At 39.0% G+C, this 27,873-nt stretch overlaps 1 protein-coding gene across 1 annotated transcript in view; it reads right to left on the reverse strand.

Moving 5' to 3' along the window:
• Positions 1–27,873, reverse strand: part of LOC147325787 (transmembrane protein 132C-like) — a 183,562-nt gene that overhangs the window by 13,682 nt on the left and 142,007 nt on the right. Inside the window, exons 6-7 of the mRNA XM_086300485.1 lie at positions 11,617–11,760; positions 4,597–4,805 (exon numbers count right to left, since the gene is read on the reverse strand). Coding sequence (XP_086156611.1) covers positions 4,597–4,805; positions 11,617–11,760 — 353 coding nt within the window. The remainder of the gene's footprint in view (positions 1–4,596; positions 4,806–11,616; positions 11,761–27,873) is intronic.

Genomic DNA, 27,873 nt, shown 5'->3' on the forward strand with positions numbered 1-27,873 from the left:
GTGTCCATGAAGTAGAAACTCTCTGATGTAAAGTATTTACTGCTGTCAAATCATCTGCTGTGTGCTTTGCTGCAAGTTCGCCTGACTTTCCAAAAGTAATAGCCTCCCATTATTTTCAAAAATCCCTTAAAAACAGCTTGCAGAGAGAAACTGCCACCCGGCTTGCGTTCTCATTTTCTTTAAAAGAGCAACTGATATTTTTCTGTGTACCTGCTATTTATTTGGCTCACAGAAAACACTCTGCAATTTTGGCATCTCAGAAAATGTTTCCTAAAAAAAATCAATGTTTTTAAACTCACAGCTGGATATTTGTAAAGCATTTGTTCTACACTCTTGCTCCTATTTAAGTGGAGCTTATACAGCCCTTTATTTTTATTTATCTAAAAAAAGAAGCCAACCAACCCCCCACAGATAAATCTGAACATGGTGGAAAAGAATGAAGGAGAAATAATCCTTTAATGGTAGCAACTACAGAAATCCGTTTTTATTTGCGTGCTAATAGGTGCACACCTAGCCCAGACCCAAGATGGCAGTAAAATACAAACACCAGAAATGTTCAGAGTGACAAGTATTTGCAATACTTGCCAGACCTCACAAATAATTGCCTTAATCAGTATTGTTTGGCCTATAAAAGAGGTTGAGTCTTAAAGAAAAAAGGTTTAGCAGAGAGCTGAAGCTCCTCCTTGCCTAGTTTGCTAACGGCCAATTTTTTGGATCAAAGATTTTCATTTCCTGAAATTCTTTTTTCCCCATTCAGGGCTAAAGACAAGAGGGACCGCTTACCTGTTATCAACACACAAGTCAAGCATCCCTTATGGTACCAGCATGCATCAGTTCACATGCCATGAGTAACCTGCACATTTGGAGCAACATTTCCTGTCATTCAGAGGATCTTTTTTCAGTAAAGGCCTTGCTAATTTAAGCAGGTCAATGGCAAATCACATTCTGCTGTTATTACACCAACCTTAATTAAAAGTGTTTGGATATTAAACTTGCCTGCTGTCTATACCTGTCACCCATTTATAATAAGTAGAATGAGAAATATGAGCTCTCTTGAATTTTTATCACATATGAAACAAAAATGGACCCAAATGCTTACAGTATTTTAAAAAATGCAATGCAACACAGTGGTAAACATGCCCCTATTTGAACTTTGTGCCTTTGTGCTACTTGTTGTCTTCTGTTTTCTGAATTAATTGCAGTGTTTAAATCATTTGCAAAGGATTTTTTTTTTACACACCAACTGGAAATGCTGTTGTAATAATAAAAATGTACATTTCTAAAATACTGTAAATATCCCACTGGCCTGTCTGTGCTGTATTTTCTTATTGGTATGTCTTACCATTAATGTTAAGGCACAAGACACACACATTATTCTCATCCATCTCCACTTTATATTCCATTAGTATATATCACTCGCCTATAAATCTGTTTTTCTTCTCTCTTTTTTCGTCCTGTGCTATGCCATCATCATCGCTCTCACACTGTGTGTCTGCCTCATTCTATATTCTCAACATAAACTTGTTATTGGACTTCCTTGTAATCTATTTTTCCAACTTTCTTCCTCTGCTTTTCTCTCCCTCTTCTCCTTGCTCTCACCTCATATTGTCTTATTCTTTCAAGCTCTGCCTGCCTCTTTTTACCGGTCAGGTGGCCGGGGGTGGAGTGACAGTGACAGTTCCCATTAGGTTTAATGAGGTATGGCCGGTCTGGCAGGAAAACGGGCTGACAGGTTAACATGATGTGGCCCAATGGCTTGGCTTAGTTATAACCTGCCTTCCCCATCCCCTCCCAGGTTCTTATTCCACATCAGCAAAAGGACGGCACTTTAAACCAAGGTGACACTATTTGCTGGCATCAGAAACAGGAGGTCAGGACATGTTTGTTGCAGGAAGTGAGAGGTCAGCCATAGCACTTTTGTCAATGTACACATAAGCACACTGACCCATGAAAGCATTAATAAACCAGTGCCACCCCTGTTAAAGTACACATAACACACGTTCTTCACACAGTGATGCGCTTGAAAGAAATGATTGATGTGATCTTGCTTAGGTAGCAGGGGGCATTTGTGTTAGAGTGCCACCCTGTGGGTGGTACGCTAACGTGAGGAAATGTGAGGTATTTCTGAGTTGAAATACTCTCTAAGACTCCTTAGTTAGCATTTACAGTGCTTTCTTTAATTGAAAACATAAATATAGCCCTCCAAGGCCTATCTCCCCTCACCACACTCCCTGCCGGTGACTGATGCCCTCAGGGGTCGGTGCATTGGTGGTTCTTGGTGTCCGGGGCTGGGCGCTCAGGTATGTACCAGCTCACTCCCGGTGGCTACTTGGCGGGGCCTGGCGCCTGTTGCTCGGTCAGGCCTCCTCCGGGGTGCGGGTGGCCCTCAGGCCTCCGGCCTCTGGGCCTGCAGCTTGGTTCACTCTGGCACAGCTGGCTGCCGGCAGAGCCGGCGGGCACGCCGGTGCAGCCCCCTCTAGCTTCTGCTCGGTGGCTACTGGGTGACGCCTTGTCTGGGGATCCTCAGCCCTTCCCATGAGGGTGGCACAGATGCCCCTCCGGTGGTCCTCCTTGGGCTCTCGCACTCTGGGGCCTCTGGATGTCTGGGGCCTGGATCTCCTCCATGCCTGCTTCATGCCCTGGGGAACGGGGCTATGGCTCTCTACATCCTCTTGCAGACCATTACATGTGGAAACCATTTGAATACAAGCGCGCTGATCCACACAGGTGTGCACACGGGTGTTCACTGTTCGTAGACTTAAATTACACCTTTCTTGGCTGCTACTTCAAAGCACATTGTGCGCTGTCGGTCCTGCGTGCTGCACAACAACATTGAATATTTAGTATTTACTGCTGTTTACACTTAGCTAGATTAATGCGATGATGTTGTGTTTAGTATGTTGCTTTGGTTTTTTTTTGCTCGTTTTCTATTCTTTCTCTCTCTCAACAGGTGATCCAGGAGATTTTATTATTATTTTTTCCCCCTTTCTCACTGTCCCTCTCCCCTTCTGTTTTTCTTTTCCTTCCTCTTTCTTTCTCCCTTTCCTATCCCTCACTCATGTCTGTCCCGTCTGTAACAACTGAAAATAAAATAAATAATAAAAACAAAGGTCGATCAAATGGACCAATACGGCAATGCCACGATGATCCATTTGGCAAAATAAATCCATTGGGTATCCTTGTTGGTCTTCAGACAACAATTCTGACGGCTAAAGAACCAAATGGGACAGGCAAAAAACAAAACAAAAAAAACAAACAAAAAAAAACATAAATATAAATTAAAAAGTGTTTGTACACATGATATATACACCATAACTACCCCTGTTGCAATAATGAATGACATTATTTTGACATATTTCATCATTACATACTACATAACATGTTTTCCAGTTCAAAAATAGTAAACATGGCCATTTTGAAAGCGGCGTCACTATTACTGAAAAAAGAACAAATTTTAAAAAATTGTCTTCATAAGAAGTTGGGCCAACACCATGAGTGTCCTGATGGTTGAGTTGGTGCCTATGAAAGCCATGCCATATGACCTACATCATATCAAACCACACAGACTGATTTGGGCTGACCCTTCCATCCAAGGTGACAATACCGATATCCATATAATCTCCTGAAAGCATCAGAATAGGTAAGGTAAGTTCTTCTGTGTTAAGCACATTGAGTTTCACAGCAAACTGGGGCTCTAACTGTGACGACTGATTCTATCACTCATTACTCACTGCAACAAATCATGACGTGTATGTCATCTGCTAGCTCATGTAACCGCTGCTTTCATTCCACAGTATAATTCATGAATGTATATCTTGGCTCAAAGACAAAGATGGTAAACACTGGGGCGCAGGGAACAATCTAAATCTTGTTCACTTTATAAACACAACAGTGCTCTATTGTTTCTTCAACATAGTCACTATAAATATGATCACAGTAAATCATAATTATAAAAGCTATTATTAAATGTAAATTTGTCACTGTGCTTCACTGATCTTTGATATTGAAAAGGGTTAGTTCTATTTTAATCAGCAGAAATCATATTAGCAGAAAGATCATTAATTTAAATATTTTTATTAGGATCATCTTGTACAACTCACGCTGCACTGCACAGATCATTGTACACTATATCTCTTTACACCCTCAGGAATATGCTCAAGCTCTGTAATGCTCAAAATTATTAGTCATTCCTTATTCAGTATAAGTACTTTTCCCCCCCCTGTAGACCAGTCCAGTGAATTATTAGACACTTATTATGCAGCTGCACTTGCATTATGCTTCATATGTCTGCACCATCATTACTGAGCCAATTTCACGTGGTCTCCATTTTTATTTTTTTATTTTTTTAACCAAATGAAAAATATGATTGTCATAAAGGGATTGTTAAGAACTTCTCAGGTTTATGACCTACACAGAGAAATTTAGATTTTTGATTCTTGTGATTTTTTTAAGTTGCCAACTTTTCTTGTGATATACAGATGTGGGATAAAGCCCCCTCGGCCCATCGGAGTCAGTTTCTGAAGTGATGAAAGTGATGATGTGTTTTTTTTATTACAACATGCAACAACATAGACACAACAGACAGTCATGACTTACCTCCTATTGCCCATACTAACAGGGACCTTCCAACCCTTAATCTGACTGAGCTCAGGGTCAGCCACATCAATTAGCAAGGGCAGGCGGGGCATCCATACGCTCATCTCGAGTTGTGCATTCAGAAAACTATAGGTGAAGTTAAGCATCACCCTGTTTTTTCCTCTTGTCTCCTTTCCATTGACATACACATAGTCACAGCGCTCTGACACCTAAAGAATAAAGGAAAAATTGCTGTGAGAGGAAGATAAGATGCAAACACACTATCTACAGTTCAGTCAGATCTCTCAAGTCATCAGGGCAGATCTTAAACGGTTCCTATAATTAGATCTAAGCGTGATGAAGGTGCTTTCAGTTATTGCTGTCCTGTTCTTCGGAACAAGCTGCCTGCTGACCTGAAATCAATTACATCTGTGCATACATTAAAAACAGACTAGAAACCTTTTTATTAACACAGGCCTACACTCAGCACATGTTTTCACTGCCTTTGGCATTGTAAACCTACACAGGTTTTTATGTTCTTCTGTGTTAAGCACATTGAGTTTGCCATTGCCAAAACAATTTACATGACTTAAAGATTGCAAAGTACTCAAGAACAATCTCACTGCCAAAAAACAACAACAATAAAAAATAATAAAATAAAATAGGAATAAATAATAAAGCATAATTAGACTAGAGATGGCACGATACCACTTTTTTATGTCCGATACCGATATCATAAATTTGGATATCTGCCGATACCGATATGAATCCGATATAGTGTTTTTTAATCAACAAAACTGTTTTTTAAAATATCTTGCTGCATTTTGCAAGTCTGCAAGTTCATACTCAAGTTTAAAACAACAACTACACTAAAGCTATTCTGTTATACCTGTATACAAAAAAAATATTTCATAGTTCAGCAATACTGATCAATCTAATAAACTTAGACCTACACCATCCTCCCTATTCTGGTATTTTAAAGAGTACTTAGCGTAAATATTAAGCAACCTAACTAATAGGGTTCCAACTCCCAGCAACAACAAAAATAAATAAATAAAAAATAGGGAACCACCCCTCACGCTCCACCTCATGATGCTTAATCGACGTAATCAACCTTAATTTGATGCAGTGTGAAAAAAAATGCACAGAAATCAATTATTTTTCAAGAAATATTAAATAGATTCAACATCTTTCTTCAACAAAATTGCAGACTGCACAGATGGTACCTTCCCAAAGGAAAATGTACTATAGCTTACTAGGGTATATATATTAGACTTAATAGTCACTATATACAGTAATTGACTTCTATTCATTTTACATCAAATTAAAACTTTGGGTGTCAGATAATTATTTATTAAAAGCTCGACATTTTAAATGAGAATAAGAAAGAAAAGTATGTCTTTGTGCCCCCTTTTCCCAGTTAATGCCCTATCGGCCCCCCTGGCTAAACTTTGCTAGATCCGCCCCTGCACAGTTACCAGCCGTCAGCTACGTAGAAAAAGATCCTGGTGTAGAAAGTAATATTAAATAAATTCTAACAACAGCTTATAGAGCTTAAACGTGCTGCTGTTGTTCAGCCGCTGGTTTCCTCTTTCTGGCGCAAAGTGGACCAAAAACAAACAAGAGAGCCGATCAGCTGATCATTAGCAGTTTCACGATTGAAGTAGCAGCCGGAGAGCGAGAGGCAGTCGCTCGTTAAGCTTAACGTGGGAATGCTTTACAAACATTCAGAGATGGACTTACACACTTGCTTTACTTCTCTCGGGGATAACTTTGTCGGAGATGAAATGCCAGGTTGCTAGCGAAGCTCCAAATGCTATCCAGACCACCGACAGGTCCCGCATGCCACAGCTGCTCTATCACGTGATGCATACTGCTCCGACGTTCTGAGGCGAGTTACGGCGTGTTGCAAGTTTTGTGAGGTGCTTTCGTGATATTTAATGGATCGGATTACATTTTTTATTTTTCTCCGATATCCGATCCAGTAATTTAGGTCAGTATCGGACCGATACCGATACGTAATATCGGATCGGTCCATCTCTAAATTAGACATAATGTTTTCATGTTGCCCATCTCGCCATCCATCTGTCTGTGCAACTCTAATAAACACGTTATTTCTTAAAGAATACTTAAACATGACTTAAAGATTGCAAAGTACTCTAGAATCTGATTGCCAAAACAATCTAACCGGGAAAAAATAAGAATAAATAAGCAGATACAAAAATCCACTGTAGAAGTAAAGTTGCTCTATTTCACCTTTTTTCTTACATAGTAAGTAAATCTGATCATTTAGGCTGCTTTGAAAAAGATTTAAGTGCTTGGATTACTCAATTTCTTTCAGTTTCTTTTCAGTGTGTGTTTGTGTTTGTTTCAGAACCGCTCTATTCTTAATGCATGCCTGTGTGTGAAGCATAGTATGTGCACAATTTATGTGACTTTGGTCCAACTTAACAGATGGAGCTACAAAATGACACAAACCTAATTCATCTAGCCAGAGAGAAAAACACTTGCTCAAAACAAATTATGAAGTGTCTGGATAAAGTACACCACCAGTCATTTGCCAAAGTTACTCTAATATATCTCCAACATAAAGAACTGATACAGCATGAACATCAGAAGTATCTGTCATTATCTCCAAAGCCCCAGAATCTCCTTATCAAACATTTCCCCCTTGACGAACAAATGTATTTAACAGTCTGTCATTGAATTTTGTTTGTAATCACTTGCATTTCATTTTTTTTCCACTCTCAAATACCATATAAGCTTGATTGGCACAACTGGTAATTTCAGCACATGTCCTCAATACTGACAATTGCTTCTTTATAACAAACCAGTCACAAGAAGACTGTCATCTGTCGCCACTTCTTTGCATATAACTTGGCAGCTTTACTCTCGAATGATGTCAAACCAAGCCCTCTCTCTGAGGAACAAAAGTGACAGCTTGCTGTCTGTCAGTTTTCTCCTCCTCCTCCCTTTCATTTCCCTTTTCTCTTTCTCTCCCACTCCTTCGCTCTCACCCTCAGCCTTCTCCAGCATTACTGCACCTCCTACATATTTCGTCTTCCTGTAATGAGAACAGGTTGGAACTCTGAAAGGAGGATTCTTAGATATGAGGGAAAGTTTAGGGTTTCACCTCGATGTATGCTAAATGGAAATGTAAAGCGGTATGAATGCAATTCATTTTCATTTAAAGTTTCCAAATTATTTGTCTTAACTTACACTTAACTCACACAATAATTTCTTTGTTCTTGTGATTTTAAAGTATGAAAGGCAACCATCCAGAGAGTAAACTAAATCTATCTACTTCTGCATTTTTTAGTCTCACTTTTTTTTGCTCTTTTATTATGCCTCAATGCTTAAGACATAATGTTTTCAGATTGCCCATCTGTCCATCCATCTGTTTGTCTAATTCTAGCAAACGTGGTATTCTTAAATAATACTTAAACAGAACTTAAAGACTGCAAAGTTCTCAAGAATGATCTGATTAAACTTGGTGGCAAAAGACCAAGGTCACGGTGACCTTACACAGCACTTTTTTGGCATTAACCGAATAATTCACTTGCAAAATTATGATAAACCTCATACAAATGTCTACCATGCACTGCAAAAGTACATAAAACACACTAGATATTGAACAAAATATGATGGAACAGATCCAAACGTGACAGAAAACAAAACATGCCAAGGATTGCATCTGTGTTTTAAGGGAGAAAAACTTTTGCTCTTTTGCTTTTATTCTTGGTTTGCTTTGGTAGCATTTTTTGTTATTTCCACCTATTCAAGCACACTAAACACTGCATCATACTAATAGGATCTAATAACATTTTATAGGTTAACTTCACTGTGACATCATAATGAAAAGAAAAGTAAAAACAACTGTTTTCTTACTGTTACAGCAGGGTACACATGAGAGTTACTGACTGAAATAATTCTGTCTGACTAACCTGACTAAAACCGACTCATGAGAGAGCACTGTATTTAACATTTATGAAGTACTATGCTTTGGGGGTTGCAAAATTTCTAAAAGTTCCTAAAACCTAAAGAGCTAAAGCTTAGTGGTTTACTGGATCCGTCAAGTGTTCTACATTATTGGGATACAAGGAGAAACTGTAGCGCAACACTTTAAATCAGAAAATAATCATCAGAAAATAAAAAACTTGCAGTGCAGTACAGCAATGATGGATCTATTGTCTTTTTTTCCCCATTCTAAAGCTGTGACTTATATGAGGGGGCTCACAGGATTTGGAAACAACGAGCATTTTAAAATGGGTTCAATGGCAGTTTGTGTCTGGATTGCTATTGAAACACTCTTAAATACACCACGCTATAAATGTCGAGAGCAAGCCAGATGACTGGGTGAACTTCAACACAGTATTATTATATGTGAAGTGTAAAGAAGAGTACTTGCTGTGATTGAGGCTGGAAGTTACACTACATGGACAAAGGTATTGGTCCATTTTAAACCTCAGGTGTTTTCAGTCCTATTTTCACAGGTAAAATCAAGCTCCTAATCATGCATGCAGCATCTGTAAAGCAAGCGCTCACTGCATTCAAGTACCACAGCTGCAGAAGTCAGTTGGTATAAAATTTCTTCCCACTAGAAGATCTAGTTGCTATTTAAGCATATTGTGATCATACTGCCCTTCAGTAGAGATTCAAACTATAGACTGAATGTTTTTTGTAAAGGTAACTTTTTTGCTGAAGTTCATAAAAATGTATATGATTATTGCATTTTGTTTTTTTAGTCATGATTAACATGGCATTAATCATGTAGTGCAGTAAGCACAGCAGTCTGTTGAAGGTATTGTATTTGAATATAATGTTAGGCAGAAAACAATGTTTTATTTATGCACTGACAGGCTACTTACACTTTTTCGTGTCTTGTCTTGCAGGACGGGCTGCACATCTGGTTGTGTCGCTCCACTTTTTTCTTCCTAGTTTGATGTATTTTAAAACTTGGGTTTGTTTTTATGTTAACTGGGCCAGGCGCAATGTTAGTCGGGCAATGTGCAGTCCCTGAGTTGGGGTTAACGCCTCACAGGAATCAGGCCTTGCATTGGTGTGTATGGCAAACTGATTTGCTGTGTCTATTATAACTTGGTTGCAGTGGTATCAATTATTTCTTAGGGGTACACTTAGTGCATGTAATAAGCACCCCTGTGGGATCGTATTTTTTTGGGGTGGATTTGGTTAAAAAAAAAAAAAAAAAAAAAAAGCACCTGTAAGTTTCCTGTTGGTGAAAGCGAGTTATCATGTGATTGCTACACTGCTGACGAGCTGCACCATTAAAGGTACATTATGGATCATTAGTGGTCTTTTATTATGATAGTCTGATTTGATTGCAAACTCTCTGAAATAATAAAATTGTATACATTTTGGATGATTTTGATCACTTGTCCCATTTATTCTGGACTCGTCCCTGCATGATTTCCTGACTGGAAGTTTGTAAGAGCAGGATCAAGGCCTCAGTGCTCACCATGGGTGTTTTTGATCACTACACGTATATAACTCTCTTATGTTTCCCAGTGTTTACCAGTTTCCTGTCTTTAATGACCCTATGTTTGTGTCACTGTTGTCACTTTGGGTTTCTTTTGGTAACTACATTTCCTTGGGCTTCTTTTGTTGTTTTACTCCCTATCTTTGTCCCTTGTAATTATCTGCTCTGCCCTTATTGTGTTCATCAGTTGCCTTTGCCTTGCTCTTCCACTTATCTTTGTCAGAGAAGTGCCCTTTGCTCATGTTTCACCTGTGCTCTCCTTTTATAGCACGTTGTGCCTTCCTCTGCTTCCCTTTTTTGCTCATCACTTTGCTGCAATCAACTTTAGATCATTTACCCTGTGTATTGTATCTGGATTACTTATCACCATTTGGACTTTATTTTTGAAGTATCAGCTTAGTGAAATAAAGCTCATCTTTTGTTTGCTTAACTTAGATTGTGTCTGCATTGGGGTCCTCCTTTTTGTCTACATATAACATAAAGAAAAGAAGGATTTAACTTCAAAGTCTCAAAGAAACAGTGAAGTGGGGAAAAATAAAGCTGTTTTATCTTGAGATGCCTTTGAAAATAGTATGAAGAAAAGATGGGTACTGCTTACTGTTCTCAAACCCGACGAGCGGGCAGGGGAGTAGACTACTGAGGTCAGCGTCACAATATGTGGTACTACTTCAGTTGATAATTAAACCCTTTGAGAGATCTCCCTCTTTTCTTCTATCTGATATGCATGTATAGTAAACACAACACACTTGTAGCACTGTTCTTTTTTTATCACGCCTACTCACAATCAAGAATAAACACTTTTATTTTTCTTATTTTTCCCCAGTTATATTTTTCTTGCTTCTCCTTTCACATAACGCCGCAGAGACGGATAATAAATCTGCTGTGGTGGTAAACAGCTCACAATTATTTCCTTATTTTATGTTAACAATAAATCATTTGCAGCACTTCCCAAAAATTCAGTAAGGTTTCAGATTAATTATGTAAGACCTCTAAAAGCCAATGAAAATCAACTTACAGAGATTTAAAACTTGCTATATTCAGACATGGTGAGCAGTTTGTCACCTTGACAGTTTGATGGTGTTATGTAATATATAAGTGGTATGGATACAGAGTCTCTTTCAGCATGATGATTGTTAATTATTCCTCCTTTAAAACAAGAGCAGAGTATAGAGTATGTAATCAGTGTTTTTTTTGTCTGTTTCTCACCAAGATTACACAAAAAAGCTGCCAAGCTGCACTTCATGGTGGCGAATTGGAGCACGAGAAAAGGATACCACCCCCTTCTAGGGTTTCTGTGATTTAAACCTGACTTTTTCAAACAGCTTTCTGTTTTTCCCTTGCCATTAAACTAATGTATTTTGGTACATGTTTTGATGTTTTGCTAGAAGAAAACGAGCACCTTCATTTTGATTTCACTGTGCGAAAAACTCTTGAAGCCCACAAACAGAAGTGTTATTCTTCCTGTTAACGTACCTGCATGCCACTAGAAAGCTGAGCATTAAGGATGAGATAAAGTGGAAAAAAAGAATTCATGTTGCACGAACCTTGATAACCTGTTCATCCGTTGACTTGCACTCCACTGACTCTGTAACATCAGAGACCGCACCATCCGTCCCTACAGTGACGACCTTCAGCGGAACAGCGACAGTACGCCCAGTGAGCACAGCCGTGTTGAGAATTTCAGTGTCCTGTCAGGTGAAAAAGAAAGAAACACACACATACTCTTAATATTACTATTATTATAAACTTTTTTGCTGCTGCCTCAATCCTGGTTTACCCCAAGTTAAGAATCCATTGGCTGATTTTCTACTAGATAAAGCAGCTGATGGGCTGAAAGTTGATGATGAAGCAGCAATGAAAAACTTGGCTACAGCTTTTCTACAAGATGACCAATAACATTCAAAGAGCAATCACCAGGGGTAAAACATGAAAGTGTGAAAAACATGTATGTTCTTGAAAGGCCACTCGAGGCTGGCTCTGAAAGCGGATCAGTCCCTGTAGATTCCAATGTTAAAATACAGCTAATATATGCTTTTACAACCTGCCACCAAATAATTTTCATTGCTTGAGTTGATTTCTCCCTTGACAATAACGAATGATTTTTTTTCTGTTTGTTTTTTTTTAACTCATCTGTTTATATTTTACTAAGGATTTAATTTACTTCTCTTTAGTAAATTCAATCGCCTTTAGGGGCGATCGTGGCTCAAGAGTTGGGAGTTCGCCTTGTAATTGGAAGGTTGCCGGTTCGAGCCCCGGCTTGGACAGTCTCGGTCATTGTGTCCTTGGTCGAGACACTTCACCCGTTGCCTACTGGTGGTGGTCAGAGGGCCCGGTGGCGCCAGTGTCCGGCAGCCTCGCCTCTGTCAGCGCGCCCCAGGGTGGCTGTGGCTACAATGTAGTTGCCATCACCAGTGTGTGAATGTGTGCGTGGATGACTGGATATGTGAAGCGCTTTGGGGTCCTTAGGAATTAGTAAAGCGCTATATAAATACAGGCCATTTACCATTTAGCCCTTTTGGCGTGTGGCTGTTTTGAGGGACAGGTGGGTGTTGATTAGGCCACTCTAAATCTGCTAGCCTTCACCTCAGCTAACTGGTGACAACGTGTTGATAGTGTTTGTGGTGTTGGTGCATCGGTGCCAGCAAGCCTTATTATTATCTGACAATATAATATCTGACAAATAACAAGGCTTGTGCTGTGTCTTCATTATAATGAAAGCTGGACCAAAAAGTCTGTGCTTCACTTTTGGTGTTTTTTTTTATTTTTTATTTTTATTTTGTACGAATCAGCAGAGAGGTGTACTATGAATGGAGATTAGGTTAGCCAAGACTGTTGAGCTTAAGGTCAGAGTTTTCACAAAAGTGTCACTTTTTTTTACCTTGATAATCACCATGGTAGTACGTGCTCAACTCAAACTGGCTCTCAGCAGACGGTGTTTAGTATTTTGGTTTAAAGGGGGCTGGATGATCAGGAATTTTCTGGAATGCATGTTATAGATGCATAAACTGCATAAACTGCAGCTGTTGGAGCTCTGATTAGAAAGATGATTAGTAGATTTTTTTTTATCACCAGTAATTTTCAATCATGAAAATTAATTTTGCATTAATAAACTAAAGGGATTTCCACATCTCCTTTCCACCGACTAACATTTAATCCTTAAATGTATCATAATTTTCGAAGCTCTATTGTGCAGCTTTCCTGTACCCAGCAGCAGCGAGTGTGCACAGAGTGGTAAAATAAACACAAGTCAATGTTTTTTTTTTTTCTTCCTGCTCAGCGTGTTTGTAATGATTGTGGAATCAGAAGATTAATGATCATCTGCAGCATTACTTTTTTGTCTTGTTTTCAGCACCAGTTTTGCATTTTAATGCTCACTATATATCTTTATAATGTTCATAGATCTTTATTATTCATCAGTGTGATGATGTCTCTGATTAGAGTAGGTGATCCTCAATGGAAGCATGCAGCGAGCCTAATGCAGAAAGTCTGGTTTAACAGAGGATGCTGATAACCACCATCATGATACTCGTCACCTCTGACTGGGGTTTCACATTTTGTCTAGCTAGCTAATGCAAAGAAACACTAGTGAACGTTCTTCATAATATACCCCCTCAGGTCTCTGTCTCCATGGGATGCACCCCTCAAGTCCATGGATACAATTTACTAACCAATTTTGCTATAGCATTACTGTATCTGATAACTTCTGGCATTCCATCCTCTTGTCACTTCTGGTTACAGATGCCAATGGAAACAATGCAATAATGCATCCAAGACTTCAAAAAATGGCTCTAAAAACCAACAGCAGTTACATCCATTTTTAATAATCGAGTCTATGATAATATCACTTTCATGCTGGAATACTGAACCAGCATGAAACCGATGATCTGACGACTTTTGATTGTTACTTTCTACTGACACCTTCATCCTCCTTATTAGCCAAACGTTTGGTGTTGTTGATTTTACAAATACACAGGATCATTTTGTGTGTAGAGAAGGTTCTATTCTCGACCATCATCTTTGTTGCTATGAATATTTTTTGTGAGCTCCATCAAAGAGCAGAACATTTCCAACAATATCAACGATAAAGGTAACGCTAATACTCAAATACTGCAGGCAAATTAAATGTAAGATGATATGACATTTATGTGTAGACTTGGAAAAACACGATTTACTTACTGGCAGCTTTCCAAGTTATATACATAAACATAAACAGGATAACAATTGGCTAAAATAAAAAAGAATACAAATACATAGCAGGAATACTAGTGTGTTTCAAAATGACCTAAATGCTTTCTGCACACTAGTGCAAATAAAACAAAGCAACCAAAAATCTCAGTGGTGGCAGGGCAAGGGTTATTAGAAATGCCCACTGTGTATAGGCAAACTTTTGGCCTGTGGGGTGGGGGTCATAATATTTAGGCAAAAGGCTTTAGTGCTCAGTCTTTTGTTTTCTAGCTAGACCAAACAACACTTCGTGTATGTTTGCATACATTAAAAACATGTATTGTAGAAAAAAATATACGTTTTATATTTATAGTGATATCCCTAATGAGTCTTCTATATGCTGTGAACCTAGTTTCAAATGCCATTTATTATCCGAAGGTCAAATCTCACGCAACTATAGACTGTAGTTATTGCAAAAGGTTTTTTACCTCCGCGTTCAAGTAGCCCATCATACAGTAAGGATGAGCAGCAGCTGTGAGAAGTGCTATTTACTGCTACAGAGATCCTGCAAAGCACAAGTGAGGCTGTGTGACTGTTCACTTAAAGATCTTTGAGCGCAAATAGTAACGATTTTTTAAATGGACTTTTGCATCAGTCAATAAGCCTGCTTTTTTCATTTTGTTTACATTGCATAGAATGTATGAAGCAGCAAGTCTTCACATTTAACAATCCTGAAATAACTAAGTGTGGCATTTTTTAAAATAACTCGAATGATTACAAGATTCTCAATCTCTGAACGATCAAAAATGCAACATTTCTATGTAAGAAAATATATATAAATCTTTATTCCATGCATTTTTTTCCTACCTTCTTAAAGTCTGATACCTACATCCCCACAATACAATATTCAATGATGGGTGTGATGGTTCAATCGAAGATTAGAAGCAGCTAACACAGCTCTGGGCTACAGAAAGGTTGTAAGCTCACTTCTAATTCTCCCCTTGATTTTTTTTTAATTTGAATGTCTACTCTTTAGCCCAGCCGATACCGCCCCGAGAGACATCACTTATTAGTTTAAATCGATTTTGAACAGCCCCCTCTTGAACCACGTAGGGCTTTACATCACATATACAGTGCTAATTCTTCAGATCAGTAAACAGATGCCTAATATTGTTCCCTCTACTGGTTTACATTGCAGTGAGGTCACAGTATGACAGTTATTCGAGTCTTCCCAGCTATTCACCATTATTCCCCAGAACCAACCTTAATTAAAAGAAAAAATACAAAACATTGACAATAATGCTTCACACCAAATTGCAGTCATTCCAAAGCTATAGCTAGATTCACTTGAGAATGACAGCCCTTACAGAAGAGCAGGAAGAAGATAATGAGATCAATTAAGACAATGCCTGGTAATCCTTGAGCTCTCAGTGTGTTCGTCGTATAGAAGATTTGCTATAACAGTAGATCATTCTCATCACTGCTCAGTTTAAATAAGACTACTAAGAGCCTGTGAATGCCAAAGGCATCTATTTGTTCATTAAAACGGTTGCCTTTTTGTTTTTCTTTGTCATTAACTATCCCCCGTATCTGCAGACATACACACAGAGAAACTGCTTTTTAACCTTGGTGAAATGTGTGGTGGTGATTCCATGCTGTTTTGTTTAAATATTTCTTGCTTGGCTGATAGATCTTTCTCAAGGGATGTGTTTGTCCTGCCACAAGGGAAACAAACCCGAAAGTTAGAATGAACAGAGGGCAAATTCCTGCAAGTGAGCAATTTAGTGCTATCCTTTACAAGCACAATTGTTAGGCCTCTTGTACGTTTCAAGTTTCACAAAGACAAACAAACTTGCAAGTCTGCCTTGTTTGAGTTTCAGATCATTTATAGTATATTGATGGTAAAGCATGGGATATACAGCGCACAATTCATTTCCTGAAATGGATTTGAAAGTGAGGCTTGTTTTTCACAGATTCAAATGATATTCAAGCATATTTAAATCTCCAGCAATCCAGTAAAGCCAACACTCAACAAGTGAGACATCCATATAAACTCTAGTCCTTGTTGTGAATGATAAATATATCTGCTGCTAACTGCATGGTGCTGATGATACTAAGCACCTGTAAAAAGTCTTCTCTGTGTGATCACTACTCCTACATGTAATGGGAAGTACCTTTTTTTTTGCTTAGTGAGCCATTACAACTGGAACAGCATGATAAAAAAGAGGTCTTAATGATCTTCGGCATGTATTGCGGAGACTGTCCATTCTCATAAAGAACTGAGTAGTGAACAAGATCAAATGTAATCCACATAATGACAAAAAAAGTGAAATTTAATAAGAGAGCATTAATGATGCACGAGGCAGCAAAGGCAGCGTCTTCATCTGTAAAACCCACCTACGTCTCATCAGCCACCGCCTGGCTGTTCAATATCCCCCCTGTGGATGAGAAGGTCTGGTGTGTATTCCTCATTGACGAGGCGTACTTGTACACACCAGCAGATAAGCATTTATGACTGAAAATGACTATATTATAGACTAATGTGCACACATACACGTAAACAGCTAAACACATAAAAGTGCTACATATATTGCATAGCAACCCACAGTATCAGTATACATATGCAACAACTTAACTTAGACACACACTTGCAAGCACAAAGACACCCTACTTTTTTTTGCCCAGCTCAAAAAAAAGAAAAAAGAAAAAGAGGCATGTCTCCCCCCTTCTCATGCTGCAGCTTATCTTAACAACCTCTCATTGCAGTGCAGAGAGCAGGGCAAGAAAAGAGAAGAAAGAAGGCGAGAGAAGGGAGAATCAATAAAAGGCCATTACATTTCTGAGCAGCAGGGGGTAGAAGCATAGAGTGTGTGGGGGCTGATATGGTTGTGGATGAATGATGTGTAAGGTAGCAGACATACTACAAAAGTCCTGCTTGGAGAATAGTTACTGTATGTAAATGTGTAAATGCTCAAGGACAAAATCTGCTGTTGTTACCCAACTTTGATTTAATATATATGCTTTATTGCAAGAGGGCATTATTATTCTGCCACTTTGGTTTCAAGACCTGCGCAGATCAGACAAGTCCAATGAAAAATTAGGAACTGATGGCTCTTTTTTCACATAACGACTACGCACAACAAACCCCTAAAGTTCCTGCACTTTTGGATAACCTCCCAGTCTCTGCAGTGGAGTCCCTCTTCTGTATGGCAGGCTTGTGTGAATAATGACTAATGTTTATACCCCTATCAGATTGTTTCATCTTACGACTGCAGCTTCTTTGCTCATTCATACAACATAACGTATTATTTTCCTCACATTTTTTTGCAAACTTGTTCACTGTCAGTAACAGTATTTGGATGCTAGAGCAAACGCTAGGAAATAGGGTAGTATTAATAGTAAAACACTATTATTATGGAAAAAAAAACAATATACAAAAACTACTGCTAATAAAATCATAAAATTGTGATTTTGTGTGTAGTCTCTTGCTACGATACACCTTATAAGCACAAGAGGTCTAAAGATGGAGTTAAAAGAAATTACAGCATAATGATAAGTGACTACTAATCCATATAGACTTATTCAAAGGGTTTAAACGAGCAGGGTAGGGACACATCTAAGATATGCTGGTCTTAGATGTGGCCCAGAACACCTTTTAACCATGGCTAGCTGTTTATTATTCAGTCACTGAACAGATGCCTCTGACCCACAGAAAACCACAGCTCAACTGTTTTCTAAGCAGCTGAGATTGGCAGGAAGCTCACAGGTCCTGTTCTGTGTTGGCCAACAGTACAGTAGGTTTATATTGCCACTGCAGCACTCCATCCATTCAGTTCATATCAATTATCAATCAAAAAGTCTATTCCCTCTAGCACCTATATAGTCTCCCCCTGCCACTCAAAAACTTTGGAACATCTTAAAGTGTATAGTAGGAGATAAAATGAAAGCAAAGGCAGGGGAATCAATGCCTCTAAGGATTTAATTTCTTTTTTCCCACTATTTTTTTTTTTTGTTAGAAATGGTGATACAACAGAAGGAGAGAGCGGTGTTCATACAATGTAATCCTTTTACGGTTATGACTTGGGAAAAAAGGCACAGCAGCCAAGGTGTTCTGCACTGCAGTGCTATAGTCGGACAAAAATCGGAGCAAGGTGCTGATAACTGAAGTGATGAGTGATGTGATGGAGCGAGCAAAAGAGGGAAATTACTATTTTGTTGCCAAAGTTAGGAAGATGACAGTCATTTTACGTGTAGCTGCTGAAACTTAGCAAATCGTCAGGGTTTGGAGTTTTCATTTTAGGGAGTGAACAAAAATACTCCATAGTACTTACAGCGGAGTATGCAGAAATCCTACATTTTGCTAGTAAGCTAGGTATTTGATGAAAACACGCTGAAAGTCAATTGAATCTGGAGTTTTTTTGAGGATGAAATAAGCTGAATAATCAGCTTCTGCGTCTCCGCTGATTTACCTCAATTGGCATAGCAGCTATAATTGCAGTATTAGCAAATAAAGAGTTGAAGGCAGTTTGGGGCCATTCTGCATTGACCATGAGTAAGAAATACCACTATTGATTATTAAATTGGGGCCTACAGTGATTTATACTCTCCTCATTAATTAGATATTGATTTATAACTTCTTGTCCTGGCAATGGGTTGGGTTTGTTATTGTGTACTGTGAGCTCTAAATACTTTTAGTAAGATTAAATATTAAGCGTCTGTTGTTTTTTCCTGCCTCATACTTCCTCACTTTAACATAAGGAGCGGAAATGCCAAAGTCAGCAGTGATAAATTGGCTGTCGCTGATAAAGCCTGTCCATATTCTGAGGACCTTTCTCCTGTCTCCGGCTGAGGCCATTTGATTAGAATAAACCAGAGAGCACTATACTGGACCATGGCCCGTGCTGGCCAAATAAAAGACCCTCAACCCAGCCTGACAGAATGAGGGAAAGGGTAAGGAAGGCAAGCCAGCAAAAAAGTAAACAAACCACAACAAATGACAGAACGGACAGGCTTAACTTCAAAGTAAAGCCTGACTGACATACATATCTTGGGCCCTGAGAGAGGCAAGAGAGACATGCTGGGCGGCAGAAGTGAAATAGTTTGTGTGTGAGTACAGAGGATATGCACACATGTCATCCTCATTCTCTGCCGCTCCGCTTCATGCTCACTGTTACACAACCCACCCTGAAAAAAAAAGTTTTTGAGTCCAACCAATGTGATCATTCACATTCTTTAGATTTAGAAGTTGCGTGTCAATAAGATGAAGGTACTTGCTGACACTGCTATTTTACACTACTGTGCAAAGGTTTTGAGCCACCCTTCATTTCGTTCTTGCATAGGATATAGATTCAGTGATTCAGTGAAGCATGCACATGCAGAAATTGCTATACAGAAAAGACGTTCGCAGGATTTCGAAACTGGTATGACATTACTCAGTTTTTGGTTCCCCCCCCGCAAGATCTTTATAAAGTGTTTCCTTAGAGCCTCAGCTTTGGTGTCAGCTGGCCTCTAATGCAGGCATGTGCATAACACAGAAGGAGGGAAGGAAGGAAAAAAGAAGAAGCAAAGAAATTACAGTCCTAAACAACTAAATAAATAACAGAAACATTGTTATTTGAATAGAGTTTGCTAATTTTGATCTCCCTGACTGTCTGCTGTCTCATCTCCCTCTCCTGCTTGCTGTAGGATGATCAGGATCAACAATGACAAACAAGCCTGATGCATAAGGAACATTTTTCCCCAGAGCGAAGGTGATAAAGAGAATTTGTTTATTCAAAAAGCACAGCATAAAGATAAGGCAGAAAATTAGAGACCCATATATACACAAGAGGACTTAATTAAGCTATAAGGGGCATTATAGTTGCATGCAGATGGCTAATGTTGCCCTGAGGGCACTTAGCATGCCAATGGATAGCCTCACTGCTTCCCGATTAGTACTCTGTCATGTCATTTCCAAATACTGTTACTGACAGTGAAACAGTATGACTGATAGCATCTTGCTTGAAAATTGCTGGCGAGTTCTGATGCAGTGATAGCACTTTGTATAAATTATAGATATACGACCCTTTATTTTGGACTTGGTTTAGGCAGCCAAGCAGCATGGGAACACACAGGGTTTCTGCTTTCTCTTCTTCTTTTGTTCTTTTGATTTTCGAAAGCATTTGTCCATCAAAGTTGATTGCCAACTTAAAATTGCAAGGACAGTAAATGAGAAAACCAAACTGGGTACAGTGGAACCCCGACTTACGAAATTAATTAGTTCCCGAGGGTCTTTCGTAAGTCTGAAATTTTCGTAAGTCAAAGCACCCATCGCGCCTTTTGAGTGAACAATAGGCTATAGGCTAATTGCTAACGGCAACAACAATACGTCGTTCAAGTGGAACAGCGAAGCGCAAGTACGAAAGCCAAGGGGTTGTCACATGATTCGGAAGGCATTGTGGACATTCTGGGCTCAGCCAATCAGAGCCAGCGGATTTCGTAACACGGGCAGAAATATTGCCGTTCAGTGCCTTTGTAACTTGAATTTTTCGTTTAACGGGGTATTCGTAAGTCGGGGTTCCACTGTATATGGATTCAGGACCCTGTTATTCAAAAGCACTATAAACTTCGATGCATTCACCAGTCACCCAAGTAGTATTTCAGCTGCTGAATTACAGTATTTGCTTTAACCAAAAAAATTTTTCTTGACTTGTAATACTCGCAGGAGGCCTGAAGGCTGATAGATGGCAGCTAGTCATGGCAATTTAATTGATTTATCGAAAACACTTTCTTTTTCTCTTTCAATCTTCACCATTATTGGCACAGATAAACTTCCCGCCAAGCTTTACCAATGTTATCTGAGGAATTTCTGATTTTTTAAAACACCAGTGCGAATTCTGACCAATCTGACAAACCGAAAGTTACATTCTCAGAAACTGTTTCATGTATTGACACGGGATTTGTTCTAGGACTAGGCACCCCTCGCTGAGGGAGGTGTCTTGCTGGCTTCAGAGTATCATTATCTGTTAATGAAAGATCATTTTAACTTGGGGGTACCTCCAGCCCCTGTTAACCCTCCGCCCTTAAAAAAAAGGACTATACCCTGATTGCTCACCGTGTCTGCAAAAGTAATGAGTTTTCTGTGAGTATGGGAAGAGCACTCTCCGAGCTGCTGGTTAACTTGCATTCTTCAAGAGCTTGGACAGGATGAAGACTCTTGTGTTCACTATTGAAGTGAACAAAAGAACATTTGCTGTGCTTTGATCGCAGATGAGACTTTCTGAAAGCAGAAGCGGCTGTTCAAAGTAAATAATGGCAGACTGCATCGTTCCTTGAGAGTGTGCCAAAGTAGCCGCTATGCGGGTATTTTACATTTTTTTTTCCCTACATAGTGACAAAGACAGGTAGGCTAACAGATGAGAAGCCTTGACTACAAAGAAAGTTTCTCAGTTCTGTAGCAGAGAAATACTCTCTCTGGTGCTGACTTTGGGCTTTGTAACTTTACACACTGCTTAAACGTGGGACTATAAATCATTTAAAAAAAGGAAAACCCTCTTTAAAAAAAAAAGTCACTTTAAACCACTGAATGGAGCCAAAATGAATAAATCTGAATTTGCCCTGGTGATTATAATTCTAGACAAAGGTGCTTAACCACGGCCACAAATACAGTTAATGCAGAGCTTCCTGCTAATGGTGGTGATTATAATGTTATGGGACTGTAAGCACAAAGCGAATGTTATTGAGTTTGAAATAGAGTGAGTTTCAGAAGCTATGAATAAAATGCTAATGATTACATTTGGGATGTACTGTAAAGAGCTATGGGGGCCAACTGGCTGTCTCTTCTAATGAGAGAACAGAGAGGCAGGGAGCAGCAAGAGAGGGATCAAAAATTCATGGGAGGATGCAATAAAAGTAGTGCACACTCAGCTGGCATGTTCTCTGCATGTACCGTCTTTCAAGCTTATTAATGAAACACCACCATCGTCTCTCTTTTCCTGTCGGGCCAGATTGTGTTCAGCCCTGCAGTTTTCTTTGATTGTCCCGTTAAAATCAGAGTAGCCAATATCACTTAACACAAACAATGTAGCGCCATTTGTCTTGGTGACGTCGAGCTGGCATTCACAGGTCCAGAGTTCAGTTCAGTATCTCAGTAATGCACGAGAATTCTCACACAGTAAGAGGAAAATAGCAGTGTCTTAAGTGCAGACAACTTCCTCTGCGCTTGTCCTCTATTAAATGTATTGATTTATGAGATTTCAAACAGGAGTGCGTTACAAACTGAAGACGAGAGCCACTGAGGGTTTCTAAATGGAGACAAAACTGCTCATCTGAACAACCCATACAATCTAGTATTAACTCCTAAAAACTACTCTTGTGAAAGCAGTTTTCAGTAGTACTAAACTCACAAATTTTCCAATAATAACTGCCACTTAATATTAGCAATGCAATCTCTCTATGATTTTGTCTTTCTTAAGGGTAGCAATAGATTACATATATCTACAAGTCTATTATTTCATCTTCAATTCAATTCAATTTTATTTATATAGCGCCAAATCACAACATAAGTCGCCTCAAGGCGCTTCATAGATACAGAGAAAAACCCAACAATCATATGACCCCCTATGAGCAAGCACTTTGGCAACAGTGGGAAGGAAAAACTCCCTTTTAACAGGAAGAAACCTCCGGCAGAACCAGGCTCAGGGAGGGGCAGCCATCTGCTACGACCGGTTGGGGTGAGAGAAGGAAGACAGGATAAAAGACATGCTGTGGAAGAGAGACAGAGGTTAATAACAGATATGATGATGCAGAGAGGTCTGTTAATACATAGTGAGCGAGAAAGGTGACTGGAAAGGAAAAACTCAATGCATCATGGGAATCCCCCGGCAGCCTATGTCTATTGCAGCATAACTAAGGGAGGATTCAGGGTCACCTGGTCCAGCCCTAACTATATGCTTTAGTAAAAAGGAAAGTTTTAAGCCTAATCTTAAAAGTAGAGATAGTGTCTGTCTCCCGAATCCAAACTGGAAGCTGGTTCCACAGAAGAGGGGCCTGAAAACTGAAGGCGCTCCCTCCCATTCTACTTTTAAATACTCTAGGAACAACAAGTAGGCCTGCAGAGTGAGAGCGAAGTGCTCTAATAGGGTGATATGGTACTACAAGGTCATTAAGATAAGATGGGGCCTGATTATTTAATCTTCACGTCAGAATTCTCCTTTCATATCCAGAAAAAAAAAGAAACACGCTTTGAATGCTAAATTACTTGCTTAGCGCACTCACACAAGATCCTCATTGTCTTCAGTATTCATCTAGCATTCTATAATATCCTGTTCTGCCATAAAAGGCACAAAATTGCGAGTCATCGGTTGAACTACAAATTGCTCTGTTCAATTTTCCTGGAAAATGCATCTCCTCTGAAATTATGAGCTTTGACCATTGCTGCGGGATGAATATCCAATACTGATCTCTCGCGCTCTCTTAAACACTGACTGCAGAAAGCTTATACCTGTAGAATTCACAGAAACATGTCTTCAGTAAAAATGAAAGAAAATTAAAAATGTCAGGGTATGCGTAAACTGATCTCACCCATCTTCTGTTTTAACATGCGCCTTCTTATCTACTCGTTCGTACTTGTTTCTTCTTGACCTTTTTGTGCATGCACACAAATGACAAATTTAAAAAGCAATTCTAGGCATTTTCAGCTGTTCAAAAAAAACCCTTGTAAGAACAACAACAAAAAAAAAGGAAGAAAAAAAAAAGACAAGTTCTGCACTTCATGTTTGGCAGCCAGGAGGTACTGGGTGAGTGTGAGCATGCGTGTGCTTCTCTGTGGGAGTTAAGGCCAGAAGCACTCACGGAGAGATGAGAGTTCTCTTGAACAGGGGTGTCTGGCATTCTGTATCCAGACAAGTACTGCTAAGTGCCAGGAATGATTGGTGTCTACCTACACATACTGCCGCAAAGGTGATGGCTGATGTCATATATCCACCCATCCATCCATCCATCCGTGCATCTATTTTTTACACATCCTATCGGGTTCGGTGTTTTGGAGGAGGCTGGAGCCTATCCCAGCTGTTATTGTTCCGAGAGGCGGGGTATACCCTGGACATGGCCATCTAAGGCGCAGTTTGCTCAGACAATGACTCGTCTACCTTTAATTTATTAGCTGGCACTTAACAAGCAATATGTGCTGTCAAAGCATGGGTGCCCTTTAGAGAGCAGAATTTGTTTTCGGAAGTCAGAGAGACAACTAACGTCTCAAAGACTGCACCAAGACAGTGTCCTACATATGAGGAGTGAGCAAAACGTTTTGAGAACTGGCTAAGAGTAATTCACATGATCTTCTCTTATATTGCTTAAATATTTTAAATGGGGCTGCTGTTTTTAGATCACTCTGTTGAAGTACCATTATGCGCCCTTGTAACGTAGTTGATCCTTCAGACTTTTTGTAAAGTGGGCCAACTTGCCAGTGGTGCAGGTAGTGTGTGAACACTGTGTCGGTGTGGCCACAAACACAATCACAATTTTTAACTAACTTACAGCACTAGTAAAGATAGCAAAGTACTGTTGTTCTAAGATTTACCTTCGTTATTGCAGTGCACTTTTACGTTATCCAAAAGTTCTAAATAAAAATTCATTTTCCTGTTGTGTGGGCTCTTAGTTCATTTTAGGTCTTCAGCCTTGGTGTATTTAGGCTTCTTAGCTAAATATTTTACTTCATTTATTTATTTATTTTTATTTTGTGTGTGTGTGTGTGTGTGGGGGGGGGGGGGGGGGATTACAGAGGCATACTGTTAATGTTATTGTTTCTGTTTTTTGTCACACATATTGGTTTTGCTTTACTCCTTCAGTTTCCCCATTTCCTCTCACCTTCTCTGTTAACCGGTTTCTATCTTTTTTTTTGCCAATGTGTTATCTGTCTTAGAGTAACTTCCTGTTTTACTTTGAAGGTTATTTTCCTGTGTCTTCCTGCCTTTGTTTCTTCTCCTCACTTTCTTGATTATATTCCCACCTCACCTGAGCATGCCTTTGTCCCATTTCCCAGCCAGCCCTCTGTATATATCTATTTTTTTTTTTTAACAGATCATTTTTTCCTTCCCGTTTCCGTCGCCTGCATTCCCGAGATTCCTGCTGTTGCCCCTTTGCCACCCCATGCTTACTTTAACACTAATTGGCATTTAAATAATGTTTAAATAAGACTTTAACAGAAAATGTTTATTACTACTACTACTATTAATTTAATAACAGCTAACTAATTAGACCTATTGACAAATTGTTGAATCTTTAATAAGACACATTTTCTTCTTAAATCAAAGTTTGCACGCTGTCAGTACTTTCTGAAATCTTTATTACAATACATCTTTGCATTTTTTCCATATCTCTTTCAATTAGTTGTCCATTAAACTTTTTAGTATTACTATTATTTAATACAATATAATTGGAGTGTGCATTCTCTTTTATTAAGCCACTAAAAGTGGAGAAATGTAGCCAAAGCCTTAAAGCTGCTCTACTCGCCACAAACCATAAATCAGCAGTGCACCGCTGCCTCACAAAATGAGTATGATAAAACTTTATGAAGTGCTTGAAAGCATTTGATTTGTACATGGACATAATCAATGACAAAAATTAAAACTGCCCTATTCTCTCTTCAGCACACAGAACGATTTTCCTCAAAAACAATTAAGAACAATTCATTATGTTTACAGTGTCATTATGATAATACAGTTAGCAATCATAAGCCACTTGCCAATTCATCCACATTTGGATTGTTAAAATCCAACTCAATTTAACTTCTCATTCTGCAAATTGAGAGCGGCGTTTAAAAGCTTCATGACGATTAGAAGTTAGTCCAAGCTTTGTTTTAAAAATAATAATTGGGTCTGGGTTTTTTCTTCAGGACTAATAAATGATGATTGCTTTGCCATACTTTCATATGGCAAATTATTATTCTTTATAAAGAGGCTAAATACTTTTATTTAAAGTCAGAATCAAAAAATGCACAATGGCCTTGCTAAGAAACTTGTAGACTTTAAGACTAAAAATGGGAAATGAAAATAAATGAAATACAGAGTGGCTCCTAATTAGACAATACCTTGTTGTTCACTGAACAGGACATGCTGCTTTTATCCCTTTTATCATTTATACATTATAAAAATGTTTTTAGTGTGGGAGAGCTGTAAACTCTTTAAAAAGAAACATGTTTTTTTTAAAGTATTTCCACTGGACCTTGAATGTCATAGTAAACAAGTAAAAGAAACAGTTGCCAAGTAACTGCCAAAACTATCTTGTTACAAGACATGATTGAATGTGGGTGTTCATCTTGTACTATGTTTAGCTTTAAGTTGATCTCACAAATCTAATGGGGTTTGTGAGGTTTTCTTCATTACAGCTCTCTTTTTGCTCTTTAACTTTCCAGTGCATCCACATCTCAGCATTATTAAGATGCCGAGACATTTTCCATTGTGTTGGGTTTTATGATGTCAAACTCAAAATTAGTTTAATTTGTTGACATGGTTCTGTTCTGTCGTATGTAAAACCAGAAGAGCAACACTCCTGTGCAGAACAGAGGAGACGTCAGTGGAAAGCGGCTTGTAAAAGGGCAGCAGTAACTATAAACTAAAAAAGCACTGGCTATATGAGATTTGCCAGTTAGATTTGTAGAAAGGAATCAGCTGAGCCAACAGCTGATATTCTAGCCTGCCTGAATTAACACCAGCCTCAATGCAATGGCCGCCAAGTTGAAAGTTTATCTTATTAATAGCTACTTTGAGCTGCTCCCTGCTCCCATTCACAAGGGGTTGCCACAGCGGGTAGCTCCGCATTGATTTGGCAGAGTTTTACACCAGATGCCCTTCCTGATACAACCCCAAAGGGACTGTTTCTCCTTTCGGGATGAAACTGGTGATCTTGATAGTTGAATGCATAAACCACTACATTATAGAGAGTTATGTTATTAATATAATATTACTTTTTGGGTGGAAATAAGTTCAAAAGCTACTAGACATCTAATATAATCTCTTGCTTTTGCTTTCAGACTACCACTTAACCAATTTAAGGCTGTGGGGTAGATGTAGGGGGAATCTATCCCTGATTTCACAGGCACTCCACCAGTCTGTCACAGGACTAACACACTGAGACAGGTAACCTTTCACACTCACAATTTAGATTCAGCAGTAAACCTAGGAGTACCCCACCCTGGATTCTAACTCAAGACCTTCTTGATCATCCTTCTTAATCATGTTTTAGTCTTGTTCTCTGCAATTGCAAAACAGGCTTTGTTGGATATAGGTCACCTTGTTTCAACAAGCACTTCATTGATGCATTTTTAAAAAAATGCGGTCTCATCTGCTTAAGACAACTGTCCTGCTGCATGGGTCACATTTAGCTCAAGTTTCCACCATTGTGTAGGATTATATATCACCTGCTACCCTTGTTTGAGCTCTTCACATGCCAAAGTGTGTTCTGTTTCTACCAGGTAAGGTCTGCCCCAGATTCTGTTTATCTTATGTGTCTCGATAAATCTTTTGTTTTCTTCTCAGTATGTCAGTGTCCAAGAGCTAAAGTTGGTCTGACCGAATCTGTTGATGTGCTTTTTTTGAGGCATTTTAGTCTCATGTAGACTTCTGCACTGGAAGTTGAATACACAGACGACTAGTATAAAA

The sequence above is a fragment of the Aulonocara sp. 'chitande type north' Nkhata Bay genome, linkage group LG7 (genome assembly GCF_057382095.1).
Source record: "Aulonocara sp. 'chitande type north' Nkhata Bay isolate Kocher_YH1m ecotype deep benthic linkage group LG7, A_spYH_male_GT1.1, whole genome shotgun sequence".
In the NCBI taxonomy this organism is placed as follows: Eukaryota; Metazoa; Chordata; class Actinopteri; order Cichliformes; family Cichlidae; genus Aulonocara; species Aulonocara sp. 'chitande type north' Nkhata Bay.